The sequence below is a fragment of the Amphiura filiformis genome, chromosome 7, assembly GCF_039555335.1.
Source record: "Amphiura filiformis chromosome 7, Afil_fr2py, whole genome shotgun sequence".
Taxonomy (NCBI): Eukaryota; Metazoa; Echinodermata; class Ophiuroidea; order Amphilepidida; family Amphiuridae; genus Amphiura; species Amphiura filiformis.
In genome coordinates this window covers 3,456,982-3,484,712 of record NC_092634.1, presented here as the reverse complement: position 1 = coordinate 3,484,712, position 27,731 = coordinate 3,456,982, and the positions used below count along the sequence as shown (strand labels likewise).

Sequence of the window (27,731 nt, the reverse complement as noted above, 5' to 3'; positions counted from 1 at the left end):
TTCAAGTATTGGAACTGATACTTTTCGAGAGTATAGTTCTTTCACACTCTGCTTGTATTCTAGGTCTTTTTTATACAGAGCTGTGTTATCCTTGATCTCTTCTAAACAGAATTGTCACAAATTCTTCTTCAAGTAAAATCTTCCATGGGCTGGGGCTGTCTCACTGTACTTGCTGTAGTGTTGTAATGGTGTGAGTGCCGTGAACATGGTGATGTGTGGTGACAATATTTTTTTGATTATATAATATATAGTCATCTCTGGATACTTCAAAGAAACTACACAATACATCAATATATTTGTACCACTGGGAAGCCTGACATAAATAATCATACCAATTATTAAAGCCTCTTCACACAGTTGTGTCTTGCATTGATTTTTAACAATTGCTCATGATTTTATTATAAATATTAGATTTCCAAGGCAAATGTAATAGCACAATTCATTACTTGTAGAATTAAATAGCACTTTTCCAAAAAGTTGCAAGGTATTTTGGTTGCACACATAATAATAATTAATATGCTGTGTAATACTATCAATTCTGAGGGATGCATATACAGTCTGTACAAACATAATTATGAAAATTGAGGCTTTACTTTGGTATGAACAAAAAGATGCAAAATAGTTTAATTCAGATATAACCGAGGGTTTAGGACCAGAATGGACTATTCCAGTTGAAATCCACACTACCCCTGTGGAAGAATTTGGAAATATGTTCCATAAGGGGAGTAAGTTTTTCAAATGTAAATTGGTCAGGGTTAATCATTTTGAAACCCATACTCCCTCTGTATTGTGACTTTACCTATATCTTCCACGACTGGAGTGAGTAATTCAAATGGAAGCTACCGAATTGTTTATCCTATTTGAAACTCATACTCCCTTCGAGGAAGACATTAGTTAAATCTTCCACAGGGGTAGTGTGGATTTTAAATGGAATAGCCCAATGCCCTATCTGCAATAGCTGCCAGGTGTCATTATTTAGATGTGTATAATATAGAATGCAGAAATGGTAAATATGTCTATATGGCAGCTATTGTAGAAAGGGTCTTCTTCCTCTAAACCCTCATACTGTACAAACACATTATTTTGTACTTGGCGGACCAGTTCCAGGAGGTCCAAATCCTTCTCCAGGGTCTGTGACTACTGGTGGTCCAAAGTTGACACCATCATCTTTATCATCTCCTATCCTGGGGCCCATAATAGGTTCTGGGCTTTCATCATCTTTTGATTTATTCTCCAAACTTTTGTTATATCTGGGAAAAAACAAATTAATGAAAAGAAAATTTAACATTAGTATAGCTTGTGAATAGCAATTTCTGCATTTCATTTCTTGGTATACTAAAGAAGGAGCTATGAAAAGTTGTCTGAAATAGGATTTGAATAAATGACCTCTGACAATTGCAAGTTTAGTGCTCTACCATTAAAAAATCCCTAGCATGTTGGCAATTACAATTGCTAGTATCTTTTCTTTGCTCTCAAACCTTGCGAGAAATCAAAATCCATCTTGTCTGATTCCTCTGCCACAAGGAGCACTCGTCCAAGGAACATCACCATCCCATACATTGCTGGGGTTTCGGAGAAGCTTAAGCGAATATTCGAAACACAACATCCCCGCCTCCTTGAAACCGGGCAATACTTTGAGACAGAAACTAGTGCATCCCAAGGACAAACCCCCCCGCAATAAACAAAGTAATATTGTTTATGCCATCCAGTGCAAAGACTCTGACTGTGAGGACTCCTATATAGGGGAGACTAAACAACCCTTGCACAAGCGTATGTATCAGCACCGTAGACCCAGTTCTACAGGTTTGAACGATTCTGCAGTTTATACGCACCTCAAATTTGCCAATCATTCTTTTGAGGACAAGGATGTGCTAGTGTTCGATAGAGAACATAAGTGGTTTGAAAGAGGAGTTAAGGAGGCAATACATGTCCGGCGGGAGGAACCTTCGCTCAACAGAGGAGGGGGACTTCGCCACAACCTGTCAAGGACCTACGACGCAGCAATCCGAAACTACCCGGCGACTCCCTGTGACATCATACCATCAAGTACGCCACAGGTCAATAGTCAACAACCTGGTCAGTCAGCCTGATGATGCGTCTTGGATGAGACGCGATACTGTCGCTATCAAAAATAGTAAGTCCAGATGAACAGATTTAATATTCATTTTATTCAGTGCTAGTAATTAGTCTTCTTAGCTTTCCATCCGTGTAGTGTAGGCTGTAGCTACCAAAGAGGTCAGAGTGGGAAAGTCTTGATTCAGTATATAGTCTGTCTCATCTCCAGTTGAGGAATAACACCACGTTGGATTTAATGGTGGCAGATTCGAATCGCACACGCTGACCTAATCCCGTGGGGGAACATAGAATGGCAATTTGTATGTACACTGGCGAAACAACAGCATAAACGCACTGATTCACTGTGAAATCCAACATGGCGTTACACTCAACTTAACGAGACACACTATAATTGAAGACAGAGATAAAAAGACTAGTTTGCATCTGACGTCATCTGTCAATCAAACTCGTGCACAGTTTGTTTACAAGTGCCGTGATGATGATGAGTTGCTGAACGCGGCAGTAAAACCCAGCGCCTTGTTGTTAATTTTGCACCTTCAAACATACAAACCATCTCAAAAGTAGGACATTTTCTTTCGCGAAGGTACCATGTCAACAATGCCTAGAACAGTTGCTTTTTGCCTTGTAAAAGTACGTAATTTTTCGCCATTTTCTAGCTACTTACAAATAGATTCTTGATAATTGCATAATCCCAGTCAATGCTAAAAACAAGTTAACACTAAACAAATTCCAATTCTTGGGTACAACAACCATCGAGTAGCGAGACCATATAACACCTGAAAGAGCAAACATCAAACAAACAGATTAACAAGACCATATAATACCTGAAAGAGAAAACAAATAGTTTCATGATTTTCAACTTGGATATGCAAATGAAGTTCAAGTGATGCCTGTACATTGGTAGTAATGGTGTAATTGGCAAGCACAGTATGAGCATGGTGTTACTTCCTATGGTGGTGGGTGGCTTTACATACTATACCGTGTGTCGAAAGTCCGTTCCGCCTATATTCTGACTTTCCCTGGAGCATAACCTCAATATGGAAGTACCCCCAATGTTTATTTGCCTTTGGGCTACTAGCTGCAATGAACCTTAAGGCTCATTGCAGCGAAAAAAAATATGTCGGCCGTTGTTCTAGAATTTTAGAGCTAATTTTGTATGTTATGGCAGATTTAAAGGTCTGCAAACCTTGATTTTCAATGGAAAAACAACAATAACCGAGGTTTGGAGACTTTCGGAGGTTATATGGACCATAAAAAGACAACACCTTCAAATAAATTGCTAAGTGACATTTATATTAATCCAAAACAATAACCAGTAACAAATTAATATCAAATTAATTGTGTAAGTTTAATTTAAAGCATGTTAAAATGGTTTTGCTATGGGGGAGGAACAGACTTATGACACACGGTATATATTTGGTGTTAACTTATCAACTCATCTTATACACGTCACTACATGTATAATATTATAATGACCTGCATTACTGAGGGTTTAAGATGAATGTAGAAGGTTCTTCACTCAGCTTGGTTGAGAGCACTGTTGAGGGTCCGTCTTGATAGACTTATCATTTTGGGGCAACTATAAATTATATCATTCAAAATAAATGACGTATTGAGGGCTCTAGCAAACTGACATTTGACAATTTTGAGAGAGAGAAAAATCGCTGGATTACCGGTCCAGAGTCTTAACCACTGCACTACCAGAGTCTTAACCACTGCACTACCTAAGTTTGCTTGAGCCCCCAAAACGTCATTTAAATCACAATTTCTCAAGCTAATTTCTCCGATCCTCGCATATATTAATTGTGTCCAGTACTTAATGAGAAGTCAATAAATGATCACAAAATCAATTGTTATTGCAATTTGGAGCTTCAGAGACTCAAAACCTTTATAATTTGGCTAAATTGAAAGGAAAATATGTCATAAGTAGCCCAATTTTAGGCAAGTAGCAGCATGGTTTTTGGAGTAGTGGCAAGTGATTGCTAAGTAGCCCAATTATACCTAAGGCTGAGTGGCTGGTTTTTCTATTAAATAAGTTTGCACTAACCTGTAGCTGCTAATGCAGCGGATTGACGCCAACTCAGTTTCTCAGCTGGTCTTGTGTAATCTGCCATTCCAGCAAATACTAAACACTATAAGATAAAAGATAGTACGCAGTAATGTATCTTGAACAACTTAATACAAATTAGCCAGTCAAAACTAAGGATGTAGAATTGTAGCTATTTTAAAAGAAATACACAATGTACAATAGAATTCCATTTAAAAGCATATACCTCTAAACAAGGTTTTGTTTTTGATGGCAGACGCCCTCCACAAAAAACATTACAATAGATTGGTCTTATAATAATACATGTTTGTACAGCCACCTGTATCATTAATATAGCTGCTCAAACTACAAATAATGTTTTTGTGGAGAGTGTATGCTTTTCTTCTCTTTCGTCAAAAAAACCCTCATTTAGAGGCATAAATGCTTGTAGATGGAATTCTACAGTATGACTTTGCATATTTTCTACAACTTCACTCTCTACTGTACTTATTTAGTTGGCTTAAACTATTTTTAGAAAAAACTTTTCTGCATTACATGTATCCATTAAAGGTGGGTATAATTCTAACTACCATGTATGAAAGGATATCACCAAAACAGATTCCAAGTTTTGAGAACATCCATTTCTGTCAATAATTATTGCTTTGAATGAATTCATCTCCAAAAGTTAATGATCGAGAGAGGTAAATTAATTAAAGGTAAATAATGGGAGCAGTTTAGTAGGAAATGATCGGTTGATGCATATATGTGTCAAGCGACATCGCTCAAATGTTGAAATTTCTTCAACTCGCAATTAAGCGACATCGTTTTTCAACTCAATGATCTGAAAACAGAAAGCTGAGCATGCGTGAGAATTGCTTTTCTGCAAAAACAATCAAGTAAATGCAGCTTAACTTATCAAAAGAAAAAAGTGGTTTTCATAACAGGTCCTGGTGAAGTAGAAATACTATAACATATTATGATCTCCTATGAAAGCCTATCTACTTATTAATTTTGATCTAATAACCAGATGATCTCTATTACAATGTAATTGTTAAGCTTACCCATTTCCATGATGGAGCCCAGAAATGAATAGTTTTTAATCCTGTAATAAAGGAGGAAATAGAGACATTTAGGTTTTACAACATGAATACAAATGTTACACCTCCTTCATCAGTGGCAGCTGAGATTAGATTAAGAGTTTCTTGACCTAAATCAGGGGTGTGATTAAGGATTTCTAAAAAATCTGGAAGTTACCCGGAGACAATACAAACAATGGCCAGCGGTCAAGGTGGCCGCTCCAGGGCGCCTGGTAGGGGCCGGGGGCAAAGGCCCCGGAAGTTTCTGGTTTGTGGCACATTTAGAAGGCATTACAACTTGGAAACTTTACCTACCAAACTTCAATGGCTATTTGTGCGTATTTCACCAGAAATAATTATAAGATTATAAGCTTGTACTAGTATTTCATTGCATAATAGTGAGCGTCGCTCAACAAAATTACAATCTATGGTAGCCATGATGTATCTTCTCTTAATTCCATAAATATGATTTTTATTTTAGTCACAGTTGTTATGTAAGGGTTTAGCCTGGCGTGAGTATTTTGTACAATGAAAAAAATAAGCCCCATTAAGGTTATACAAAGAAACGTATAAAAAACGTATAAAAGACGTATAAAGTTGTTCTCTAAAACCGCATTTTCTCAGCAATGAAATATCGCAGTGAGTCAAATGTTGGTGCATGGATGTATCTTTACATTATTTTTGTGTGTTTATACAAATTTTTAGAATCCGTTTGAAAATCCTTCGTTTAAATCATTTTTACGCACCATGTTCACAAGATCAAAAACGCGCTCCATGCAGTTTTTTCAAATTTTCGCTCCGTATAAAACCACGCCGAGTGATTGTTTTCTCCTTTTTGCATTGTACTACAAATCGACCAAAGAAATAATGTTGCCATGGGGAAGAACCAATTACAGTACCGATTAAATTTTATTAGCCCGTTTTTGGGAACAATTTTCGAGAATCTTGTACCACAAAACACTGTTATGTAACATTATCGATATCTGGATTGTGGGACGTTAATTTTGATTTCTAACTGCCTACATTATTTCTCCAATGTCTGTCGCTTACTTTACCATTTGAATTTCACTCCAAATTTAAGCTACTTTTGCAAAAAACGCGAGGTTTTTCGCCATCGATACCTCCGACATTTACAGCGGTAATGAGCGTGTTTATCATAAGAGCCTGTTTACGCACTATTCCATAATAGTCAGTTTGAGATCAATCGATTTCACATGTCCCTTCAGTTGCTCAATCGGTTAGCGCGCCGGACTTATACGTTCGACTATATAATACTATATTTTTTGCTGGAAAATTTGGTACGTGTTCGAGTCCCTACGTGGTCCATTCCGTTTATTTTATTTTATTTTTCTCTCACTTTTTTTCCTTTTTCTTGTTCGTTGCTTTCTTTCTGACTGCAGCGATTGATTGTTTTTGCCCGTTTTTTTTCATTATATAATTCAGGAATTTTTAGGCTATTCTAGTCTAATAGGCGCTGCCTATGAATATATTTTTACAAATTCGATTAACAAAATATTGGTTGTTGGTTTTGTTATTGTTGTTGTAGTTATTGTTGTAGGCCTATATATTGCATAATCAGGGTATAAATAGGCCTACTAGGCCTATTATAGCATGGGAAGCATTGATTTATTTCACGACAGATATCATTCAGGATAATTTTAAAAATTGAAAATTTAGAAAATCCAAAGGAAAATTGCAAAACGGCTGCCCACAATCACCCCCCATCAGCCCATATGGTCCTATCATGGTCGCCTCTACCTATCCCTGCAACATATAGGATGACTCACGAGCCGCGGTTTGTCCGTGGCGGCCCTAGTTCAGATTGATACACTATTTTACGCGTGAGTTCATTCTTTTCTGCATGGCTGTTTCCATTATTAACTTACGCCCCTCTGGAATCAAGCCTTGAAAATCAATTGCATTTAACCTTAAAGATGACTTAAATGGTGGTGCTTAATGAGAATGAATATGGTAGTCTGTTACAGCCATAATATCAATTTTGTTATTATTTACCAAAAATGATCAACTTAAATCAGTAATAACTGTCTGGAATAATGAGGAATAATGAAACTAACCTGCAGGGTGGTTCCATAAGGCTTTTATTTTTGGCGGCAGAGCCTTTTCTATCCTTGCATCTATTTCAGCAAATCGGGAAACTTTAGTTGTAGCAGTTTTTATTTCACCTGTTGAATAGTTTCGTTGACCCCATAGAAACCGACGGAACACCAATGACACTTGTCTGCTGGTTGCCATGGCGAAGGATTGAGATGGAAATCACCACCTGCAAATGAGAACAAAATATCAAAATGTGATATAAGTCCTTTTATTCATTCATTCATTCATTCATCTTTTATTTTCATTCAAATATAAAATATAACAGCACAACAATTAAACACATAGCCTACATTGAATGAGGAGGTACTGATACTATCAGTGAATCTACTTACAGAATGTCTAAACAATCATCAAAAATCAAGAATTTTACATTTTTTGTAAACGAAATTGGTGTGCTAAAAAGTGATAAGACCAAAAACAACAATGAGCATACCGTAAAATTGGCTATTCCAGTTGAAATCCACACTACCCCTGTGGAAGATTTTGGAAATATCTTCCAAAGGAGGAGTATGTTTTTCAAATGTAATTGGTCGGGTTAATCATTTTGAAACTCATACTCCTCCTGTATTATGGCTTTACTTATATCTTCCACAACTGGAGTGAGTATTTCAAATGGAAGTTACCCAATTTTCTATTCAATTCAAAACTCATACTCCCTCTGTGGAAGACTTGAATTAAATCTTCCACAGGGGTTAGTGTGGATTTTACATGGAATAGCTCAATGTCACATTTTGGTCAATGTTTGTCCATATGGATACTTGTAGCAACATGCAATCCAACAGTGCTTTATATTTATGAACACCTGTTTGCAATTTTTTTTCATATGAAAAAAATAACCAATAACTGTTTATTGGCTTGTCCTTCACTGCCAATAATTTTAATATTGATAATAATAATAATTCACTGATATTGCCTACTATCTAGGGTGGTTTAGTTATTGCAATTCATTCAATATTGTATGTTAAATTAGTTAGGAAATTGAGGAACAGATTTAAAACCGGGTTGAACTCGTACAATACTTACTGTTTTAAATGTTCCAAATCATTCAACACTCTATGCAAGTTATGAAAATTAATAGGGTTTTTAGGAAATTGTGGAACACATTCAAAAGATCAAGTTATCATGGTTATTAGCCCTTATGTTGCAATTCATTCAACACTCTTTGAAACCACTTGGTAATTTATTTACAAACTCATTCAAAAGAGGTTTGAGCTCTTAACCACACGTTTAGTTAGGCCCGTACACAGGGGTGATGTACCCTCCCAAATTTGAAAAAGTATACAAAAAGTCCCAAAATTTCAGATTTTGCGAGTGTAGCAAGAAAAAAAAAAGGTTTTTTACGCTTTATTCATATTGGGATGAAAGTCCACTTTTCACAAAATTGCCCCCCCCCCCGGAAAAAAGTCCACCTTTTCAAAATCAGCAGCACCCCCCCAAATGAAATCCTGCGTACGGGGTCTGCGTTTAGTTGCTACAATTCATTCATCACTCTGTTAAAATTATGTGCATCTTAGGAAACTAAAGAAGGCAACTACTGCTGAGTGCTGAAGAGGTGACTACTGATCAGGAGTATGACTGGGGCTTAAAATAAAAGAGGAAGAGTACTAAATTTTTTGGAACTGAAAACAGAACCTTCTACGATGAAGTAGTGGGTCCAGTGAACTGCGATCCGAGAGGAGGCAAGTAATTTTTTTGGCATGCTGTTAGGAAACATTACCTTTCCCCTGGTGCATGTCCCTGAAGTGCATTTCTGTTTTTTATATATTTGAACCAAGTCTCCAAGTATTTTTTGACAAAATGTCAGCAGGGCTCTGAAAAGAGAAGACTTCAGCAACACTGGTTTTCACACAGAGATTTTTCCTCATTTAAAGGTACCTTTTTCAGTGTTGGTATTTTACAGGTCTATAGGTAGAACACTCTATGCGATTCTTTATTATTGTAATAAGTCACTACATTTCTACAAACCTACACTATAGCACACCATGCTGCATACCACACACATTAAAAGCATACAATATAATCTACAATTGTTTTTATAATACTGATAAGGCGACAAAAAAACCCAGTTCTACGACCCACATTTTCCGTTTTGGGATTTAAAAAAATGACCATTTTTTGCCATTAGTGGATTGAATTTGTAGCAAAAAATGCAACTTATTTAAAGATTTTGGTGATTTTTAGAATCATTTGTTTAAAAAAATAACCAGCCATTACCAAAACGTCCACCCACCTGTAGAACAGGGATTTTTTAATCGCCTAACCAAACTTTATTTGCATTGAATATAAAAATACAAAAATATCACACTATATGTTAAACTGCAATTTCAAATATATTAAATGTGACGTGTCATATCAAAAGCTAACACTTTTGGGCATGATTGTAAAAATCTGCCCAGGGGTTATTTTTTCACAATTTAGGTTTGTTGCGAATTTGTGATGTTATTAATGTTAAAAATATTGTCTGATAGTTTCAGACCAGAATTTAACTGGTATCTTGTATTTTTTGAGACATTTTTCAAGGTAATTCATGCTCTCAACATTGTCAATAATATCTTTAAAGGCTGATATCTCAATTTCCAATTTTATAATACCATAACTTACGAACTCAATATCTTCGCTTAGGAATGTCCGATTTCATTGGGGAAAACGGCATTGTGGAGCAAAATATCTCTTTATTTAAGATATGTAAAAACCTCAAAATTGATAACCTGCCCAAAAGTGTCTGCTTTTGACATGACACGTCACAAATAACTGTCACAATTAATCTCAACAATCTGGATAAATGGATCAACACACAGTGTATACATGCAAAAACCTTGCATATTAGTATGTTATGTAAGAAATTAAGGAAAATCATAATGTAAGTTTGACCAAAAACAAAAGTGTTGGTCACAATGCTATTGGGAATGAGAATTTCAAATAAAATTGTAGTACATACCTTTCATATCCATTTTAATTAACAATGTCTACAGGTGTTGTACCAACTGAGCTTAACCTTCGAAATACCAATTCATATATAAAAAGATACCCACATGTGTTCAAAGTATAGACTAGATGGTCTTACCATATTTACCATCCAAAGGTTTAATGCTTGATGTGTTATATCAATAATTTCAACATATTGAATATAAGCAATACAGATTCAAATCAAACCACTCTACATTCATGGCAACGGGCTATTCCAGTTGATATCCATACACCCTATGGAAGACATGACTTTAATCTCTCACAGGAGTGTGAATTTCAAATGAGGTTACCTGGATGGGTGACTCCATTCAAAATCTATGCCCCTGTGTAGGAGATCAAGATCATGTCTTCCTTTGGGGATGTATGGATAGGATAGTCCAATTGTGTACTATTATACTTAATATTAGGCAAAAAAAAAACATGTTTGTTTCCTGTAGCAGGTCAAAAAAGTCAAATGCGAAATGCGTTTTTTTTTTTATATAATCTATGTCTTCAAATGAAAAAAAAACAAAACCTTTTTTGCTGCAAATTGGAATGGAAATTTACAGTGAGTTTCTCCGACACACACACAAAAAAATATTTCTCATATTCAAGAATATTTATGATCCCATTTCAACCTGCAGATTAAAGAATTAAAAAAATGTGTGATGTTTACTCCAGTAGTGTTTTATATTATTTTTTGCAATTTTTTTTTTCAAAAGTGAAAAAAAAATCTAAATATGCTAAAAAAAGCCGTCAAAAAAAACAAAATGCGCTACTACAGGAAACAAACTTGTTTATTTTTTTGGCCTTATATTATGTTTTGTAATTGACTGAGGGCCTGCTTGGAAAGCAGTGCTGGTCACTGAAGTTGTTACCCTCAATAAAACAAGAATAAACTAAAAAACAATTTACACTTAATAGATACGATTAGCAACTGGTATAAAACAACAAAACCACACTTGGGATTTTCCTAGATTTATCTAAAATGCTTGACACAACTAATCATAAAATATTACTGCATAAATTGGAATACTACAATTTTAGACAAATTGCAGTTTGGCCAATAAAAGAAACAAGCTTGTTTCCAGTAGTGTGCGTATTGCTTTCTTGCGGCCGCTTTTTGTGTGTTGCTTTTTTTGTTGTAATATTTGCATTCAAAAATCATTAAAACCAGGAAAAAAACGGGAAAGAAAAAAACGAAAACAAGCTACACATAATTTACGATCAGATGTTGAAAGGATACCAGGCTTGCATCACATACTGTTCTACATCTATATGACAGGCATGCAATAAATTGCACTCTTTGAAATGTTAAGGCAATCTGCCAGGTGTGCTATAAACTGCACTTGTGAAGAAGTCTGGCAGATTTTATAAGCTGATATTTTATATCTGATGGGCACCTTAAGGCGAGCCCTCCACAAGTGTTGCACTCGCACACCTTAAAACTCAAAGCCTGCAAATATAATGCAAATGTGTATCAACATGATTGATTTGATATTGGATTGCACTCTTTTGTATTTTTTGCTGTTAATTATTAAAGTTGTAACTATTTCTAATCATATATTGCACACTGTCCTTTCTCATGATAGATTAGATTTGAATATGTAACAGTTTACATGGACATTATATTCGCCGTCGAAGTGATACAATAATCGGATTAACTACCATAGCAATAGGGTAAAACAATTTTTGAACATATCGCACTTCACTAGTACATTCATGCGGTACCCCTGCATTGAACCATATCAAGCTGATCGGTATTGTATTCAATCTATGATCGCAGACATACACAGGTGATGAGTCAACCTGTTTGTAGTGCAGCGCGATATATTCAAAAATTGTTTGACCCTATTGCTATGGTAGTTAGTCCGATTATTAAGTCACTTCGACAGCAAATTGCTTACCAAATTAGCACCAGACTTAGAGTTTAAAAGAGTTTCAATATTGATTTTCTTCATTTCAGTATTTTGTATAGAAATGTGATGCAAATGATGATATATATTGAAGAATTTTTCAAATTAAAGGAAGTCTCCGGCAATCGCAACTTTTTGCCTTATATGTTAAAGAAAAATAATTATCAAGTATGAATCACATGGCTTCATTTAAGAATAACTCATATTGACCATATAAAACTAATAAAACAGCACAACACGGGATATTCAAAATTTCCAGGTGCTGATTGTGTGGTGCAAAGACGTCATGGTTATTTGTGTTCAATTGTCGCCAGCCTTCAGTGTATACTGGGATGTCATTGCACTGGTCAAATTCAACTCGATTCAATTTTAGTAAAAATATCATTGTGGCCTGAAGCCAAATTACATATTTTTTACACAAAATAACAGTTACAATTATTATATACAAATAAATTAAGGGTAAATATTGAAAAAGCACTCATTATGAAATAATAAATACATTGCACAAGCTATAATAAGTACATAATAAGCTCAATCGCCATTCAAACTTCCGGTTTTTGAGAGCAGGTTTGGGAGACTCTGACCTCTGACATATCGGGGAAATTGCTGTAATTATTATTAATTAATTTATTATTGTCATAATATTTATCATTAAATATATTTAAATAATTAATTTATTCAATAATAATGTTTTTTGGGGTTTGTTTTCATTCTTGTAAAACATTTTTGATTATATTTTGTACGCACAAAAAACAATTTTTCTGAATTTTCCCAATAGGTCAAAGGACAAAGTGTCCCAAAACTGCAAAAACTGTCCCACAATGCTTATGATCCAGTGTGTACATGAACAACCCTAAAATTCCCACACAAAATATGCAAAACACCATCACCTATACTATGATCAGCTCCTAATAGGCAAAAATTATTTGGTTTTTGTTACTGTTGCGTTAGTCACGCAATACACAAAGCAAAGCTCATGTAGGTGCTGCTTCCTGCTGTGTGCACGCCATTCTATATAAATACACGATGTCCCACCTACAATGTATTATGAGCTGATCAGAGTATATGCTCACAATCAGACTGTCATAACACCACACAGTCATACACACTGCCATATCTACATGTATATCAGCTGCTCCCAAGTGAGAAGTCTTGCCCTCCCCCGGATGCTGGCAGCCCTGATATTTAAAATTTCTATGCCTTTTAGGGTACTTTTTAGACCTTTTTTTGACCATTTTCGTTAATTGTTTTCCCCTCATAAGTTGCTTTACCCCCAATGTTTCCCAGAGCTAACCTGGATCACATGGAAAAACAGTGGAATCAGACTGAAAAATCAAGTCTGACCCAGAAAAAACCTGGGTCAAATTGATTTTTCTGTTTGATTTGGGAGCCTTGGTTTCTCCACACTAAAAATAATCCTTTCTTAGTCAGCATTGATTCCCGGGCCTGTGCTGACCTGTGCTTGCCTAGAACAACCTGATGCTACACACTTTTCAGAGTTTATGTTTTGCTCATCTAGTATAGGATATTATAATATACAGTTTAATCAGCTCATAATCGGTGAGAATTAGTAGGCTTTTAATGCCGAAAAGTAGATCCACATTAAAAGTGTCATAGTTGACATGGCTGGTCTCTATTGCGCTTGTTAAAGAAAATAGACAACATATCAGACATCAACAAATAATTTGTGATGCTTCTGGCAAGATGTCACAAGATAATTCTCGAAATAAAATATATAGATATTAATTCGCGATGTTATAAGGCCTGCCGATTATGAGCTGATCATAATAATGATAAATAAATAAATAAATAAATATCTCTCTACTGTATCACATGTTTTAAAAGACTTCAGAACTGTGAAGAAACCGTTAAAAAACTTTGTGCGTTACAATTCAGGATGTCAAAATCATTAAAGGAGACTACAAACATGATACATGTAGATCTGTACCTTACTGAATCTTGACATTTATTTTATGGAAACTCGACGTTTTGAAACCTACTCGTCTGGTTTCCTAGTCTACATCTTCTAGAAACACTACCAGTGTTGCTGGATCAAGTCATCACTCATGACAAGGAAACCAGACGAGTAGGTTTCGAAACGTCGAGTCTCCATAAAATGTGAGTACATTGTACATGGATATATTTTATAGAACTTAATCTACAAATTGAACATTGAACTATCCAAATGAACCTCTTCCAGAAAACTATTCTCTTCTATTTGAGTAGATGTTGGCTCACCCGGGGCCATCACTATGTTGAGGTCAGTTCACAAAACTCAGTGATACACTTACTACAGTCATAAGTCCTACTCAATGGTCACTCAGATGACAAGCAATGTAGGTATTAAAATAGAATTAGTAGTCTAATGCATGACATACACATGTCATAGTCTACGACCCTAGTTTCAAGAACCGACCAACAAAAGTTGAGGTGGCTACATCAGCATGAAGTAAAAGTTAGAAGTATGGTTGCTGGGGTGCTACATCGGGTGGAAGGAAAATGCCACTGTCAGCTGTAGGATCCAAGTCTTCATCATGCTCTTGAAGTCTCAATTCTCTGTGATATCTATAGTGAAAAAATAAAATGTTGATCAAAAAATCATTTTCTGCTTTTTCTTTGTACTTTAAATCATATTCTCACTTTTCTTATGAAAAGAATTCTATGACCTGTCCGTAACTTTTTACTATTTTCTGGCATACCCGTGACTAAAATCAAAATTCCATGACTTTAGCCAATTTCAAAAATCATGATATCTTTTCCAAAATCGGTTGGACCCCTGTGTACACAAGCAGTGTACACTTTGTTGCATTTTGAGCTTGGTAGTGAAGTTAGTTCTTGTATGCAGTTGCAAAGCAACTGAAAAAGTGCACTGACCATGTTAGTAATGAAAGGATCTATACCATCACCAATACTGTGCCTCTTATCATCTCTGTTAAATCATGACAACTAAGATTCCTGGGGCATATCCTGAGGATGCAGGAAGAGGAACCATGCAGAAGATATGCTCTCTGCACCCGATTACATGGTAAAAGAAGACCTGGAAGGCAAAGAACATCCTACTTATCGTGTGTGCAAAACCTGATAGGGGACTTCAACAACTTTTTACCACCTTGGCTTCAAATCGAGTACATTGTAGTCGCCTGCTTTGCAGCCGAATGAAATTAATGAATGAATGGAGTTGCACAGCAAGATGATCAACACACTGCCCTTGTATGTATGTGAATACCAAAGATATCATACCGGTACTCAAAGATTACCGATTCTAAATTGCACCATACGTAACGCTATGGTAAATCTGCCATCTTTTAGCTTGGACATTTCAAAGGTTTGAGCATGCATTGCTAAGCAAACGTTTTTAACACAATGTGTTACACAAATAATGCAAACAGCCAAGAGATTTGAATTGAAGTTTGACGGGTGCAAAGCGAAATATTCAGGAGGTACATTAAGTGGCCACCATGAGTGGCACTGACGTGACGGAGTCGGTACTTTTTGATTCTACCCTCTATTGTATTAGGTATAGACAGGGCCGTGACACTTGTATTCAAACCCTGTATAAAAAGTGAAGTCACTTTACGGCAGTTTGATTAACACATCGGCAGTTTGAGTGACAGTTGCTAGGCATTTTCAGTACACAGAGTAATGCTTAGAGCTACTTAGCTTAAAAGTTACATACATGTGCATTACAAATGTTGTGCGTACAGCTTCAATAGTCAAACATACTTATTTCTCCGTATTTAATTGACAATCCCGTATTTGATTTACAGTTGCTGGGCATTTTCAGTACACCAAATTTATCCAAGATGGCGGATGTCGAGTGCTATTTTACGTCTCTTTCCAGCAAAAATACAGCTGATTTAGCCAAAGTCAACATGGGGTCATCGCAGATAATATTTTCCTAGCATATTGAGCTAACTTCTCAGCTACTTGGTTTTTCACAATATGATAGTAATGGAAATAAACAACCAAATGTTCGTCTTTTTTCGCCATTTAATTGTTTTTGAAACGATGACGTAAACATGCATCACCTCTTCCACAGCGCAAGCCATCACATGCATGAACGCGCATTGAAGTGTACGACTGACTTCATTTGAGCAAACGTGTGGCTTATCCTGAAGTATATTAGTACTCGAGAATCCTTGGTATAGATTTGATATTGTGACTATGAAATGCATTAACCTCACTACACAATTTTCCACCCTGATGTAGCAGCTGTTTCGCTCGCACATCTATGCGGCGTCTTTAAGCGTGTGCATGCCAGCACTTTGATTTAACGCTAGCGATTTGAGGATGTGCCCAATGAAATCTGCCCAATCTGCCATATCAGGGTGTAAAATGGCATACAAGATTAGAGTACAACAACGCCTACCAAAAAGTAATTACCCCTCTTAATTACGATACAAAACTCAAAATCTATGCACCATATTTAAAAATTGAAATAGCAAAAACAAACCCAGGTTAATTCTTCAAATTTTGATACCTCATTTGTCTGGATAGCTCAAAGTTTGTAGACATGGTGACTCTTTGAATGAATAAGATGCATTTTCAAAAGTTGCATGAAAAAGCTACTCAAGTCAGTGTGCCATTACATTCTCTACATGAGATGACCCGCGGTGACCAGTGACGACAAAAGCGACATTTTCAACGGGTTTAGGTGCAACTTTTGAATGGGGGTTCTTTTTCATTCAAAGGGTCACCATGGCAACAAAATTTGGGCTATTAAGACAAATGAGGCGTCAAAATTTGCAAAACAAAACTGGGATTCCTTTTGCTATTTAAATTTTATATTTTGATGCATAGATTTTGAGTTATTATCTCATAATAAAGGGGGTAATTACTTTTTGGTAGATGTTTATATCACTGTCTACTTACAGAGAGATCCTTACAAGTTGCATACATCCTGTGAAACCCACAAAGACATTGACGCTGAATAGATTCCAATTCTTTGGCACAATGGCTAATGAATATCTGGACCATACGATACCTGTATGAAAACACAAAATAGCAAAAACAAAATCTAGTTCTTATTCAGGCACAGGTGGTAAACGTTTTAAGGATCTGAGGGCCATCTGGTATACATACATTGGTGGCCAATATTGGTCAACTTATGAAGTAAGGTACCCTCATTTTGCGTTAGCGTATTGTGCGTCGCGTATTAAGAAGCTCATGTATTTGTGTGTGGCTAGCAGCGTCCTAATTCCTTTTGACATCATGGCGCGTAGAAACTGCGTAATTTACAGCGTACTTTACTTTGTACTTCAAAAAGGGCAAACTGTATAGTGTCTTGTTTTAAGTTGAGAGTAATGCCATGTTGGATTTTGCAGTAGCAGATTTGAACTGCGTACCTGGGGTATACTCACACATGGAAAGGAGATATGTCCATATGCTGGTGACGCAACTGCGTAAACGTACTGATTAGAATCTTCCACTACTAATCCAACATGGCATTACTCTGAACTTGAGAATAGACACACTATAGTGGTATATGTGTAGGCCTACCAACCAGGGGTGGAAGAGGTGGGATGGGGATAAACTGACTTGTGAATTGGGAGTAATCCAACTTTCAGGATTATGCATGATTATAGATACAAATAGGGTAGGCAATCTGGCTCACCTAATGGGTTTTTAATGGAGAAAAATGTGTATTGACAATAGCATTTGAAAACCTCAACAGATCCATTTCATCAAAATGAACATTGGCCTTGGTCAGGTGGCTGAACTTATTGTGCAAGTGTAATATTAGTTTAAGAGATGGCCTAAAAATGCAATCACATCTCTTCTAATTAACAATTTTGTGGTATTTTCTGTGTTAAATTAGTCTTTTTGTAGTTGTAGCATAACATTGGATCAAAACTTGCACCTCTTTAAACCAAATCTCTGTGGGGAAGGGGGCCTAGACCTCATATAATTTGGTTCACCTCAAGTTTTGTAGTGACATTAATGCTCTTTCACAGTTGCGCTGCAAGCGTGCTCACGAAACCGCACGTGTGCGTGTACGCTCAGGGCCTTTAACTTTACGTGCTCTATTCAATACTGCTGCAAGCGAAATACGCACGTACGTCACTAACGAACTTCTTGAGATGAACCAAATTATAGTTACAGAACTAAGAAAAAAACTATGAATTTAATATTGTAAATCCAATATTAGATTACATTCTCAAATTCATTGAACTAAAGTATACTCTGTTTCACCTTAAGTTAGGTATGAACTTATTGTTAACTTATTAAATATTTCTAATATCTAGAGTACGTACCAGTTGCAGCTAGTGCCCCGGATTGCTGAAGACTGAGTTTTTCTGGAGGCCTAGCATAATCAGCAAGACCTGCGAATACCAAAACCTGCAATGTAGCAAACAATACATACATATCAATAATGTATTACATGAACTTAACCAGGCCCATAGCCAGAATTTGATTTTTTTGAGGGAGGTGGTGCCGATTTTGAAAAAGTTAACTTTTTTTCTGGGGGGGGGCAATTTTGTGAAAAGTGGACTTTTTTCCCAAATTTTGACCTTTTTTGACCAAAAAAGCTTGAAAAACCCAATTTTTTGGCTCACTACACTCGCAAATTCTTAAATTTTGGGACTTTTTGTATACTTTTGTCACTTTGGGGGTGGGGGTGTGTCGCTACGGGCCTGAACTTGACCATGGATGTACTCTGTGGGATAGCCAAGGGAGTGCAGCATTTGGCATGAGATATTGTCACATAGGGGCACACTGGTATTGTTTGCTGACTAAATGGTTAATCACTAACCCATTATCTTTGTTGGCAGGGCGTTCAAGAATCTAAAAACGTAATGCGAGGGACAAAAGAATTGTTTTCACATTCTATGCCTGGGATTTTACTACCCAAAACTGCCAAAAGTGCCCAAATGTACGAAAATGTGTGAGATTCATACCAAATGGGTGAGGGCTGACAGCCCTATTTTGATGCAATGGGTTACTTATATTCATTCACTTACCCATTTCCATGATGGTGCCCAAAAGAAAATTGTTTTCAAACCTGTGAAGTAATTAAAATATTATGTATTTACTAGCCATAAAAAAACCCAATATCATTAGCTTTAAAATGACTGATTTAAGGTCCTTGACCTGATCGGCAGCCTCATCCCCCATTTTTCTCATCAAAATTGGCTTTACAGCCAGGAGTTTTTGTAACAATTATAGCAGGGAAGTTCATGGCAAGGACTACCAGGAGAATTTCAAGGTAACTAAATTTTTCATGAAAGCAAACTAACGATACTGCCGGGGCTCGAATATGTACCCTTCAAACTTGTACCCCTATGCACCAGAGTCTAGCTAGCGCCTTATTGATTGCTTTGTATCCCCAGTGCAGGTAAGTGCATTAGCTGGATCAGATATAACGAGACTTGTTTACTGTGCATTATAAAACCTATTTTGAAATAATTATTTTGCTTTGATATTAATTATTCAAATTCATTCACTTGGTTATTTTATTCTTTTCTTATATGTAGTATTCAGTTACTCACCGGCTTCATGGTTCCATAAAGCTTTCAGTTTTAGTGGAAGAATCTTCTCGATCTTTGCATCCAATTTGGCAAAGCGAGGTGATTTTGTTGTTGGAGCACTATGCCCACTAGTATAACACCTACTACCACATGAAAACCGGCGGACTAAAATTGTGCAATGTCTGCCAGAAGTGCTGGTAGTCATTTTGTTGTCACTCACTGTTGTCTGTTGATAAAAACATATTTTTTATTAAGACGATGAAAATAATAAACCTGTTTTTACTGCAAAAGGAGCTAAAATTACCCTAAAATATGAACGAAAGCTTTAAAAATCTGGCAATAGTTTAATGATTTTTTGCAAACATATTTTGAAAATGTTCTGAATTCAAACATTTTTGGCCATAGAACAGCCAATTTTACATGATTTTATCCAAATTTTAAAAAATCTACAAAAATGCAAATTTTGGGTCGGTCGGGCACATAAAACAGGACGTTTTGGGTGGTTTTTTTTGTTGGTTTGTTGCTGCTTGATACAAAAATCCTGTCAACTTCGGTACATCACAATCTGCTGAATCTAAACCAGCATTTCATAAGTAATCAAACTGCACATTTCTAATTCTATAATAGACTTATTGGGTAAAGAGTATTCACAAAATATTGTAGCTCTCTGCACTGACAGCTTTATCTCCCCTCCAAAGGACGAGCAACTCTTATGGTTCATTTACTTACATCTAATGGAAGTTGCATCGATTTTTCCCTGTGGATTTTTTTATTTTCTTTCCTGTGGACTAATAATTGTTTTTTAGTAATTTATTTAATTATTTTTTATTAATTAGGTTAGGTAATTGAATTAATTATTAATTTATTTATTTTAAATTAAACAAACAAATAAAAACCTTGAAAACATAAGCTGTGCTGAAAATAAGCATGCAGAATATTACTTAAAACGGCAAAGAGGCAAACCTTTTTATTCTTGAATTTAGGTATCCTCCCTCACATCAAACTAATTATCTAAATGCTTCTAGATTTGTGCCAAGGTTTTGCTACTGTATTTTGTGCCATGCACAAATTGGCTATTCCAGATGAAATACATACACCCCCTATAGAAAACATGACCTTAATCTCCCACACAGGGGGTTCAGACTTCAAATGAAATCACCCATTCAGATTTATCCATTTGAAATCCACACTCCCTGTGTGGGAGATTAATGTCAGGTCATCCATATGGGGTGTAAGGATATTAACTGGAATAGCCCAATCACACTTGGTGTAAGCAAGGCATAATTGTGTTATGAATCCATGGTCTGGTCTAGATCTTCTAATACATGCCTGCCTAGTATTAAGGTTGACAATACTGTGCAAATGTTATGGTTTTTGTACCTTTTGTTAAGATTTTATTTAAATTATGGGTTATTTAAAGGTCATTTAAAAACTGAAGTTACTTACTTAAACTGTACACTTAAAGGTTAGGCCTACTGCCCTACATAAACTTATTCCATATACTTTTTAACTCCCTGAGCACTACCTGCCGATCTAATATTGATATCTTCACTTTAATCAACAATCAGAATGGAGCTTTGCAAATAATTCACCCCAATTTTTTTGCATAGTGAAATTATTCTAACAATGTTGCTGATTGGTCCAATTGATAGTGAAAACTTCTTTTTGGCCAATCGGCAGGTAGTTCTCATGGGGTTAAAAAAATAATTGAAATCAGCTATTCTCCTACAATCTTTTTGACTTTAAAAACAACAAGTTAATAATTGGAAAACAAGAAACGTACCTTCATAAAATCCACATCACTTCCGTTAAAAGATGATCAGATGAGCGGGAATGCGAAAGAGAAATTTCTCGGAGAAATGTCATGTTTTTTGATGAAATCGCCATCTCTAAATTGCACCACACATTACGTAGAATGGTGTCAATCACATATCATTAACATATAGTGAAAATTGTCATAAAATCAGGTGTCCATCGAGCGCTAGTGCTATGTGATAAATGACCAGCTGGCACTGGAAGTTAACGTTGTTAGTCCAGTGGCGTGTGCAAAGGGGGGGCATGGCCCCACTTTTGTTGGTCATTCGGGGAAATGTTAAAAACATCAAAATTTGCTCCTAATCAGACTCCATTCGGGGTTAACTGAACAACCTGCCCTCCCCCACTTTCAATGTGCTGTGCACGCCACTGTGTTAGTCACCATCCGAGTGTTTGAAGCTTGTATGGCGGTTTGTGTCACTCTTTTACATCAAAAATAGTAAAAATACACAACGTTTGGAATGAACTAAGGCTTGTAAGTTGTATTTTACTTCTGCATCTTGCAATGAATTATACCAATAGCAACCATCACAACACATCGGTTAATTTGAATGTGGTCAATTACATTACATTTACTAAAGTCAGTTACAATTACATCAAATTCATCTATTACAATGATTACAGTTACAACATTCCCAAAAAAAGTCAAAAATGATTACATTACAATTATTTTCAAATTACAATTAGTGTCAATTTCATATTTACAGTTTGTTAAAAGTTCAATTATCAATTTATGTCTTTAGAATTCTTTTAGTGTGATACTCCCGAAGGCCTGGATTGAATTACACTGTACTAAAGCAAATGACTCAATGTATGAAACATTTCTTCTTACATGTAGGTATTTAAACTAAATTGCAAATTTTCGTCTGCTTTGCCCACACTTTCTCAGTATAGAAATTCTGGGAGCATGTCAACTAGGTGGCTTGGTGAGTGCAGTTGAATGTTTTAATCTTTCTACTATTTGTTCGAACTTACACAATTGTAGTTCAAACAAGACCAAAGGCTTATGCAGCCAGCTGTGTAGGGAGTGTTTTACACACCTTAATTTGTAAATACACACCCAGTTTTGCCCACATGGCCTATACACAAATCTGTAATTTACACACCCAGGTTTTTGAATTTACACACCCAAACCTTCTGTACTGATGAAATACTAAATACCACCTGAAAATGATTTTAGAAACAACAATTTTTATTGCATTGTTTGCTAAATTCATTTTCACACAATTATGTATTTAAAAAACAATGTCAAAAATAAGCGCCCGCCCAAAATGATGTTGTTAAGCACCCTGGCCGGTTAATGAAATGAATATACGGTAGCCTTAATATTAACATGGGTTCTGATGATCTCAATGATTACAATTTATTGTAAAAACAACAATTTGATCACAGACGTCAGAAACAAGATGTGGTAGAAACTGAACGTAAAGTTGATGGAAAGCACAACTAGTTTCTATGTGATGAAAAGTAAATTATTGTAAGTGTGAATACAAATTACAACTTGATTAGATAGTCCGAAAGGTACACGTATGTACATGTATACAGTTATTTCAATCATGCATTTGGTGAGGTCAAGTTTTGACAGGTGACAGTGATTCAACTATTAGTTCACAGCACAATGTTAGCTATTCTTTGGTTCACCTGAAGATTGGCTGTGACATACAGTACGTACATGTGCTTATTTCGTGCATAAAGTTAATTGCGCAGAGTGGTGAAAGCATGCACTCACGCGTACAATGGCGGTTTGTTGGCATGCTTGTGGTGCTGAACTACTGAATTTGATGCAAACCAATGTAGGCCCTATAGTACATCATCATGATCATATCATAAATTGACTGTGTAACAAGTGTGTAGAATCCGTAGATGCGATCATCTACGACTTTATGACCTTTGGCATATTAGGTTTCTCTTTGTAATTTATTTTAGCAGCCGGTCGCTAAGGTCACTGGAGGTGGGAGATTCTGCTAAGTACACAACGCTCGCACTCGCAGGGCTGTCAACTTTTTGGAATTGCTTGGTGTGATCTGAGACACTGTCGAACTGGCGAACTGGCGTACTGGGACGGAATTATGGTTTGCCGACTGCAATTGTCCAATTTGCCCCATAATTATTTCAGCCAGGCAGCTCGAGAATCTAAAAAGGGGATAGGGCCAACTATTTATTTTTACGATGCGTGACATTTTGTGCTATTTTACAACCTTGGCGTGACATTTACTACCTTGTCGTGAGATTTTATTACTTTGGCGAGAGCGTGAGAAAGTGCTTGAATGTGTGACTGTCACACTCAATACATGACAGAACAGCCCTGCGCTCCGCACGTATGTACACCTTTTGTCTGAGGATTAACTTTAAAAATAGCAACAGTATTACCGTAACTAAAAGTCTAAATATGAATGTTATGTATGTTATCAGACCTTCCAGGGAGACCAGTACTTTTGTATTGATGGAATTTTCCTGAATAAATAACGAACAAATAAAATACCGTAAATAATAAATTATACTACTATACAGGCTTTTGCAAAGTCAGAACTTTCGCACAGTTGCCAACCGATCTGAATCTACATTTAGTAGGTAAAAGCTTAATGAGTACTCGATCGCCTGCATCATCATCAAACGCCATGCGGATTTACGCAGAACGCAGGTCAAAAAAGTAAGATTGACGCGAGCGCCCTGCTAATATGGGCGTATACGCAGAGCTTTGTGTTCCCTTCAAGAGCACCGATCTGCGCCGACCAACGTAATCAGTCATTAGATTATCTGTCTGTTATTATGATTGACAGACGATTGAAACAGCCAATTAGAATCCCACTTCCTGACCGTGTTAACACAGTGCACTCTCAAAATGTAAATAACTGCCCTTCTCCGACAGAAACTGTCATGACTGTAGCCTATATAGAACAGAACCCGACTCATATATGCGCCGTGAACTCACGGCTGTTCGTCCATAGAAACTAGGTTTCTACGCACGCACTAGTCAGCGGTGTTTTGCCGCGCAATTCGAAATAAAAAAAATGAAATTCTCCGAGACGGCGGGAATTTCATCTGGGGCTATAAAAAATGTTTTTGTGTCTTTACCGCTGATTCTTTCGATGAAATAATTCACAAATCCATGTACAAATAAATTGGAAAATAATGAATTTAAAGCTAAAATCTAAAATAATTTTGTAATTATCGGTGATTTCCTACAACATATTTTTCTTGATTTTTTAATGTTTTGGGGTAAAAATACCACATTTTCACATAAAAAAAGTACATTTTTGAGTAAAATGCAGGGCCTACCATCTAGAGCCAGGGAAAACTTGCATAAAAGTGAAATTCAATAATGCGTTTAACATAGCCCCTGAAACTTTGCATTGTGTGGGCCGTTATACCAGTCTACAAAGCCACCATATTGGCTCGTATATCGCGAGCATGGCCTGATTTTGTGGTCATCTGGTAAGCCTATGAGGCCTTTTTTTTTTTTTATTAAAGGTCAATTTTGGTACCTATGGCCAATTTGTGTTTTTCTCAAATTTTGTCAAATTCAGTCATCATGTCAGTGGCTAAATTTGTGAATTTATTTCAAATTTCAAATTTAACACGGAATATATTTGGTCCTGACGCTAAATGCAGGTGTTCAAATTTTGTTGAAAATGGTTAGCGATGTGAGCTCATTAAAAAAAAAAAAAACAGGCCGATTTCAGACTATTATTATATAGGTGGAACACTACTTTAATTTCTATTATTCATATTTATATTATCCTCCTCTTTCCCTGCTCTTCCCCTGGGCGCTCTTCTCATTTCCTGTTATATTCTTCTTCCTTCTCTTTTCCTTTTCCATTTTCCTGTTCCGCTTCCAATTATCTTCCCATAACCCGACGGACAAATTGCTCAAGCGCATGCATGAAGCCTACAGGAAGTTTTTCATGAGAAAACGGACATTTTGATGAGCATGTTTTGCTTCATTATTATAGTGTGATATTTCTGTTAATCATTCTATTAAATCATTGCCTCCATTTAATATGTCATCTCAAAGTTGTTTATCATTGCTTTTATGCTTTATATCAGTGTTTGTAATTTGCTATATGTTAATGTTAAATACTCATGATTATAGTACAATATTATATTTTAATTGATTGATTGATTATATTTGTGTTTAAATTTTTTGGCTACAGATCCTCGTTTTGTTGTGTAAATTCTGTTTTAATTTGTGTAATTTAATTATACAGGGGGTGCAGCATTTACAGGCTTCGCTTATCGTTGTACCTCCTCCATCGTGTTGTACTTTTTATAATTATTGTATTTTGTTGTAATTTTTGATGGAAATAAAATAAATCTGATTGATTGATGAGAAACGGCCAAAATGAAAAGAATGTAAATTTTCTCATGTTTTTTGGATGAGAAAAAAGTAATGTTTGTGGTAAGCCCAATTTACTGGGGACTAGCATATCTCACTAGTTTCAATGAGAAAATAATGATTGACACACACTGACACTCACGGTGAGAAAATTAAATCTCTACCAACAGCAATTTAAAAAAATCTTACCATTTTGGCCGTTTCTCATCAATATGTTCTCATCAATATTTTCTCATCCAAAACTTCCTCTAGTGAAAGTGTCCGTTTTAGGCTTGCAGAAATATGTTTCTGCTTTTATATAGGCCTAATGATTGTTTTTATATATGCATGTATGGCTTTTTATTGCTTTTACAGAGAATTATAGGTATGTTAAACGGAGAAACAATATATTTTTTATAAAAGCGACAGCAGGCCTATAAATTTTTTTGACGTCCGTAAAAAACGGAACTTTTAAGCAATAGGCCCTAGGCCTCCATGCATGAGCCTAAACCTTCCTCGTCATTGTGACAGGGGGGGGGGGGGCTACAATCCAGTATAGCATTTTTGATATATAGATTTTTAGAACTTACAACTTGAGATGTAATATTCTCTATAGATAGTAGGCCTGGGGCCTATAGGTACGGTACTCCTTTATCCAACAAGGATTTGTAGGCAACTTTTAATTATAATAAATCCCTCCCCTATTATGATATTTGCACACTTGCCGTTATTTTAAAGAAAACATGGGTAAAATATAACGTTTAAAGGTATTTATTCAATTTTCTCACTGATTCATTCCTGGTAGGCCTACCGGTATAATCGGTATTACAATTTTTAACTTCTTTTGTGAAACTTTAACCTATGACCACCACATGATCCACCGTGATCCGCGGGTGACCATCTTAACCTGTTATTTGAAAATTGAATGCACGCGCGGTCGCGCGCGCGATGAAGTTTTTACATGCGATTTTTAGTACACGTTGAGAAGGCTGTAATACCGTGGAAATAAATCTTGCACAAGTAATTTCAACGGAATAAATTATACCAATCGGTATATATTTATTCTGTAATATTGAAAATAACTACACATTTCACAATTTATTGAAAATCATTGAGTGTTTTGGCGCAATCGGAGGTATGCGCAGATTTGAGTAAAAATCGTTCCTGTTGTACTTGTACATTTGGAGTAGCCTTTACGCAAAATTATTCAAGCTAAAACGAATGAAAATATATTGTAAATAATGAATTTGTAATCTCCTTTTAAAGTTACTGCCTTTAGTTTGTCTGTATAGGCCTACTGTAAAAAACGTGTTTTATAAGAGTTTTTGTGTTAGTGTACCTATAATATTTACAGTAATTTCTTGGCCAAACTGGAACATGTGCGTTGCGTCCATGTAACATACTAAGCGTGTACGCAATTTAAGGCGCGTGTATGCTTTCTTCTGTACCGCGCTATATTCGCGTGTGTTTATCGCGGAGCCACTAGCGTTTATAGTGTTCCAGTTTGGCCAAGAATTTACTGGAAATATTATAGCGCATCTGAGCACCTTCATTTACGCTGCGATCTTTTACCTCTTACACGACTGCGTAAAAAGACTACGCGCGATAAACCTAATTTCTACTTTCGCGTTGAAACGAACAGCCGTGAACTGCGCCAAATCGAGCACTGCAAAAGGTCATTGCAAATGGATGTAAAGCTGATCCTGGCTGAGTAAGCTTAAAAAGTTGTCACATTTCATCGCCGGTTAGGCTTGTTTTTAGAGACGTTTTTAAGTGGCATCAACAACAATTTTCTTTTAACAAAACCATCTCTCATTTAAGTGTCATTCCCATATGCTATAAAAGCGTTGTTTACGGTATAAAAATCATCAGAACTTGTTTAATTTATCAGTATCTTACCTCGTAAATTTTAAGCTTTCTTCACCGGCTGACTGATCAGAAAAAGTGACAACATGAACTTTGACCTTTTTGTAAAAT

At 36.1% G+C, this 27,731-nt stretch overlaps 1 protein-coding gene across 2 annotated transcripts; it reads right to left on the bottom strand.

Annotated features, from left to right (window-relative positions):
* LOC140156634 (mitochondrial pyruvate carrier 2-like) lies at positions 1-27,711 on the bottom strand. Of its 2 annotated transcripts, none has more exons than XM_072179568.1 (6): positions 27,654-27,703; positions 7,254-7,459; positions 5,164-5,204; positions 4,124-4,208; positions 2,741-2,852; positions 1-1,250 (listed from the first exon to the last, which is right to left on the bottom strand). In XM_072179568.1, exons 2-6 carry the CDS (start codon positions 7,429-7,431, stop codon positions 1,079-1,081), a joined length of 588 nt encoding a protein of 195 aa, XP_072035669.1. In that variant the 5' UTR covers positions 7,432-7,459; positions 27,654-27,703; the 3' UTR covers positions 1-1,078. The 2 variants fall into 2 exon arrangements, with proteins under 2 accessions (XP_072035669.1, XP_072035670.1); XM_072179569.1 differs by lacking the exons at positions 1-1,250; positions 2,741-2,852; positions 4,124-4,208; positions 5,164-5,204; positions 7,254-7,459 and adding exons at positions 13,960-14,720; positions 17,028-17,139; positions 18,410-18,494; positions 19,118-19,158; positions 19,646-19,850 and having other exon boundaries at positions 27,654-27,711.
* Between the last annotated feature and the right edge of the window lie 20 nt (positions 27,712-27,731).